Genomic DNA, 6,000 nt, shown 5'->3' with positions numbered 1-6,000 from the left:
AGAGAGAGAGAGAGAGAGAGAGAGAGAGAGAGAGAGAGAGAGAGAGAGAGAGAGAGAGAGAGAGAGAGAGAGAGAGAGAGAGAGAGAGAGAGAGAGAGAGAGAGAGAGAGAGAGAGAGAGAGAGAGAGAGAGAGAGAGGCAGAAAGAAGGGAAGAGCAGGGGGGGGCAGAGGCGGGGAGAAAAAGGGAAAATAAAGGGAGACAAAGAGGGATCAAGGGAGCATGGGGAGAAGTGGATAGGGAGAGTCAGCGAGTGAAATAGAGCAATGCGGAGCGAGAGGCACAGAGTGTATGAGAGAGAAAAAGGATGCCAAAGAAAGAGAGAACTGCCATGAAAAATGAACCCTGTGATGAAAAATGACTTCACAACCACCCCTCTCGTCCGTACCACCTCCCTGCTCCCTCTCTCTCAGCATGCTGTGCCCCCTTTCACACACGCACACACACACACACACACAGAGCCCCCTTCCCCTCTGTTGGTGCCGGTCTCCCGCCTCCTCTCCCTAGAAAGCCTGAGCGGCAGCCAGCTGTGTGTGTGTGTGTGTGTGTGTGTGTGTGTGTGTGTGTGTGTGTGTGTGTGTGTGTGTGTGTGTGTGTGTGTGTGTGTGTGTGTGTGTGTGTGTGTGTGTGTGTGTGTGTGTGTGTGTATTCCGTGCCAAGGGCTTAGCGCAGGAATCTACAGGCCACCCCCGGTAGGCGGGTACAGACAGAGAGACAGAGAACAAGGGACAGAGAGACAGGCCGAGAGACCAAACAGACAGACAGGCTTAGAAAGGGGGAGAGAGAGAGAGAGAGAGAGGGACAGAGAATGAAAGAGAGAACGAGAATGAGAGAGAGAGAACGAGAGAGAAGAACGGATTAAGAGATGGATGGTTTGACAAAGCAGGTAAAGAGGGTGAGAGAGGACATAAGGGACAAGGTTGGGGATCGCGCGTGTGTGTGTGTGTGTGTGGACAGCATTGTGACTGCAAGGGAAACTATTTATTCTGTCAGTCAGCAATAGCTTCTGGACTGCACGTGTGCATGTACGTGCATGCGCGTGCATCTCCGTCCTTCCCCCTCCTCGCTGAAAGTGATCTGTGGCTTTAATAAGTGTCTCAACCTTACAGCACTCAGCTGCTGCCCTGACGACAGACACACAAGTGTGTGTGTGTGTGCGCGAGTTTGTCCCCCTTCCTATTTTTTGTGTGTCTGTGTGCGTGCGTGTATGTATGCGTGCATGTGTTCAATGTGTGAATTTGTGTCAATTAAATGTTGAGGTTGTGTGCGACTGTGTGCGAGTGCACGTGTGTGTGCTGTGGCGCACCCCTTCCACCCACTTCTGCGCCCCAGCTGCCCAGCTGTCCTCACCCTGGTCTCCTCTGAAAATGACTCTCCATGTCACCCCTTCCTTTTCCCTGGATCAGTGTTTATGTCTTCTTCCCACCCCCGATCGTGACACGCGCGCCCCCCCCCCCCCCCCCCCCTCCAGGGCCCGATAGACAGCCACCGCCACCAGCCCCCCCCCCCCCCCACGACCCCCCCCCCCTCCCCACGACCCCCCGTGGAGCACAGCTGCACAGGAAAGGTGGATGACAGGAAGTGGAGAAAAGAGAGTGTGAAAGAGCGACCGGCGAGACAAAAAGGAGAATAACATAATCCACAGAACCCACGCGTCGCAATGCATGCAATCAACGGAGCTCCTGAGCTCAGCCAGCTTACCTTCACACACTGCCCTCCTCTGCACACACACACACAAACACAAACAGACACATTCACACACACAGACCAAACAAACTCACACACACACCTTAAACATCTACTATTACAGGTGAGGTTAGTCGATTATTGTTTGTCGGAGACAGATCCAGATACCTCCCCCCTGGCTGCCTGGAGAGCGACCTGACAGTCATTGTAGAGCTTCACACCACTCATTTAGTGTGCGTGTGTCTTTGTGTGTGTGTGTGTGTGTGTGTGTGTGTGTGTGTGTGTGTGTGTGTGTGTGTGTGTGTGTGTGTGTGTGTGTGTGTGTGTGTGTGTGTGTGTGTGTGTGTGTGTGTCCAATCAGGGCCAGAGAATATTCTCCATTTGATCTGTAGGAGGGATTTTTCCCTGCTCCTCCTGTCTACTGGGAGACCCTGCTCCACATTCTGACTCCTACTGAGACCTCCAAGCACTGCCCTCTGACAGTGTGTGTGTGTGTGTGTGTGTGTGTGTGTGTGTGTGTGTGTGTGTGTGTGTGTGTGTGTGTGTGTGTGTGTGTGTGTGTGTGTGTGTGTGTGTGTGTGTGCGCGCTCGCTCACACACACGCAAATCAAATGTAGAACACCACACACTAAACGCCGCAGACACAGACATGAACAAACTTCCCTTGTATGTGCACGCTTAACCGAGAACACACACACAAATCCAAAGTCACAGGGCAGATAAAGTTCAACGCAAAAAATAAAATTCTGGGTTTCGTTAAAGTGGAGACAGTAGTGATCGGTCTACATTATTGAGAGGTAGGCCAATCCATTAAGCGCACATGCAACCACACACACACACACACACACACAGACACACACCTACACACACTTCTGCCATGGATCATCGTTCACCATCACAAATAATATGAGCCTGAACAGATGCGGTGTGTCCATGCAAGACTCCAACATTGATCAGTGCCAATGCGTGTGTGCATGCATGTGTACGTGTTTATAGGTCTAATTTCTCCTCACATTAATGGGGCCTTCTGCTGAAGTGTCTCTGAATTACGCGGCTCTTCACTCTAGCACCTGGGACCCAGTCAACATTTGCTGCTAACCTGGAACCCATCACTGCTATAGTGAAATTAGGCTGACAGCTAACCAAGCCAATTCAAAGCCAATTGCATGCCAATTTAGAGTTCCATTCTGATTCTGTACTTCGGCCTGATTGATTAAATCTGTTCCTCTTTGTTTAATATGTATCAATGAATAAAAAGACACAACACTTTATTCTGATTACAATAAATAAGCTCTACTAGCAAATAATCATGGCAAGATCACACTCACCCATACCCTCTCTCCCTGTGTGTGTTTGTGCGCGTGCGTGCGTGTGTACGTGCGTGCGTGTGAAAAAAAATCAAAAAAAAACATTTGTATCCACCGCAGGAGATACAAATGTTTTTACTCCATGTGTTTTAATTTAGCCTTCTTTTCAGTAATAATGACAAAGCCATGGTCTCCCCGCTAGTATTCCACGTATGTGTGTGGGATGCAGCCACCGACACAAACAAATAAGAAAGCCTAAACACCACATCCCTTAACAAAAGCCGAACTCTCTCCCCCTTCCTCTCCCTTACAAACACACACATATACACACACGCACACACACTGGTACATGCATGTACACACACACACATCCTGCCAGGCACTGGGATAACTCTGCAATCTCAGGCCGTTCTCTCTCAGGGGAAAAAAATGTTTTATCATTTCATTTTATTTCATTTCATTTGCCCCCCCCCCCTTCGCTCACCCCTCACTCCCTCTGTCGATCTTGTTCTCTCCCTCTCTCTTTCTCTCCCTCTTGCTCAGTAACATGTAGCCTTCCCCTAACTGCTGAGCTCACATCATAGTCCACATCCTGTGCAGCGACAGCATCCCTCTGTGTGCGTGCGTGCATAAGTGCGTGCGTGCGTGCGTGCATCTGTCCACATGCATAAAAAAAACGGCCAAAGGAAAATGTATATTGTGGAAATATATAAAAGGAATATACATTAGAGATCTTTCCATGCATCGGGCAAAATAGCACTACATCGTGACATTGCAAAATGTCCATTAATCGCATCCTTCTTATTTGAAGACCATGCAAATCCCTCAAACTGGTGAGATTCTGTCAATGATGCCGAGCTGCAACCGGAGATCGATAGAGCAAGCGTTTAGAGGCTTGTGTTATACAACACACAAACATCTCTGGGCACGCACACCCCCGATCAACCCCCCACACTTCCCTTTCTCTCTCAATGGGCCCTGTTCCTACATCGCCCTATCAAAGGTGAACACACGTGCTCATACACACGCTGTGTGTGTGTGTGTGTGTGTGTGTGTGTGTGTGTGTGTGTGTGTGTGTGTGTGTGTGTGTGTGTGTGTGTGTGTGTGTGTGTGTGTGTGTGTGTGTGTCAGGTTGGCTCGTTAAGTGAGCGTTTGGATTAATCTGTAGGAACCAGATGCCCCCGTCGTGTTTCTTTCAGCCCCTCCATTAATTACACTGCTACTAATAACAGCCAGTGTGTGTGTGTGTGTGTGTGTGTGTGTGTGTGTGTGTGTGTGTGTGTGTGTGTGTGTGTGTGTGTGTGTGTGTGTGTGTGTGTGTGTGTGTGTGTGTGTGTGTGTGTGTTCTCCAGAGACCATGTGGGTAAAACGGAGTTCAAGCGATAAAGGTGCAAGTGAACATTTTAGCAGAAGAAGAAACCAAAAAAGCTCTGGCTCCAAAACAAGAAGCCCTTGGTTCCATATTAGATCTATTTCTTGGTTGCGGTTGGGGGGCTGTTTTAACCATGTCTAAATAATCAAGGTACAAAATGTCCCACTGGAAACAGTCTCATCCTGCAACAAGTCATGTACCTGAACATTACCGTTCACCAAATTGCTTTTTTCGGAAAAATTAATATCGTAAAACATACACAGATCCAACTTCGAACATTTTAACATTCCATTCAAATGGTAATGCGCTCCGCTACACCAAGTTGTTTGACTGAATATCACAAGAATTCATAACTATCATAACTAATACCCTGGTATTATGCCTCAGTGGAAAATTTTGTCAATGTAAGAAAGGCACTGACATATCCATTCGCCCCTGAATAGTATTCGGACAAAAAGCCACCACTGGGGTAAAGCCACTGGCAGTATTTAGGTGACGCAGACATGGAGGCCTGGCCATAAGAGTCATTATAATCACCAGTCTATTGTTGAGAAATGACAGCAGCTCTAAAAGGATACCGCTGGGCTAACTACCTCAATCTACTCCACACATTTTACCTTCCCCCAGCCCACGCTCCATAGCTATAGTTTCTGAATTCACATCAAATATACCTCAATGATTAACCTCAATGCATACACCCCAATGTATATAACTCAAATATACCTCAGGTATTGACCTCAACGAATACATCTCAATGTATATACCTCAATGCAATGTAGCCCTTATCGAATATACCTCAACGTATACATCTCGGTGAATCCCACACAAGCCTCCATGGTCGCTGTTGACGTGCAGAGAGAGACAGACAGACAGACAGACAGCCACCAGGAGAAGACAGAGGGACAGTCCTACCGGCGGGGCAGTGGTGTGTGCGGTGTTCCGTGAGCTCGGCCAGGCACTCAAAGTCCTGCTGGCAGTTGTCGCAGGTGAAGATGGACTCGTCGTCCAGGTCGTCGTCCGGGTCCAGGTCGTTGGGCTCGTCGTGGTCCTCGTCGGGCAGCCCTCCCCCGCGACGCAGCTTGGCCTCCGCCTCCGCCTCCGCAGCGGGGACGTCTGGGGGGTGCACAAGGGGTGGGGGGGGGGGGGGGGGGGGGGGGGGGGGGGGGTCAACGTGAGACACAGCCACTCACCGCGGGAATCGCTCATAAACGGGCGCGTCAACAGAATGTCTTTCTTTTGCTCGGGTGAAAAGCTAAAATGTATTTAAGCGCACTCTAAACGTGTTTGTGGGTCACACTACATGGACATGATAGTAAGGGGCGGGGGGGGGAGAGACTGTACAGTAAATGCCCGATCCCCTGAGCTCCATTGGATCTCCATCTTCACACCTTATTATCACATTATGAACACTGAGAACCCAGTACGACCGTCACCGGCGAGCAGGCCGAGTAGAAAGGAACACAGGCCGAGGAAATGGTGTGAGCGAAGAGAGGGGAGCGAGGGAGAAAGAAGGAGGGATAAAGTAAGAGTAGATACACCAACTCTAATTGAGTGTGTGAAGACGCGCCGCACCGCTGGCTGGTTCAGAGTGCGTCCCGGCATCGAGAAAACAGTTTCCCGACATGAGCCCGCCCAC

General features: G+C 49.6%; 1 protein-coding gene across 6 annotated transcripts in view; it reads right to left on the bottom strand.

The window, feature by feature from the left end:
* Positions 1-6,000, bottom strand: part of znf423 (zinc finger protein 423) — a 110,706-nt gene that overhangs the window by 77,660 nt on the left and 27,046 nt on the right. For all 6 annotated transcript variants that reach the window (XM_030366958.1, XM_030366954.1, XM_030366957.1 and 3 more), the window contains exon 3: positions 5,277-5,477. In XM_030366958.1, coding sequence (XP_030222818.1) covers positions 5,277-5,477 — 201 coding nt within the window. The remainder of the gene's footprint in view (positions 1-5,276; positions 5,478-6,000) is intronic.

This window comes from Gadus morhua, chromosome 9, assembly GCF_902167405.1.
Source record: "Gadus morhua chromosome 9, gadMor3.0, whole genome shotgun sequence".
In the NCBI taxonomy this organism is placed as follows: Eukaryota; Metazoa; Chordata; class Actinopteri; order Gadiformes; family Gadidae; genus Gadus; species Gadus morhua.
This window is presented reverse-complemented; position numbering and strand designations above follow the sequence as displayed.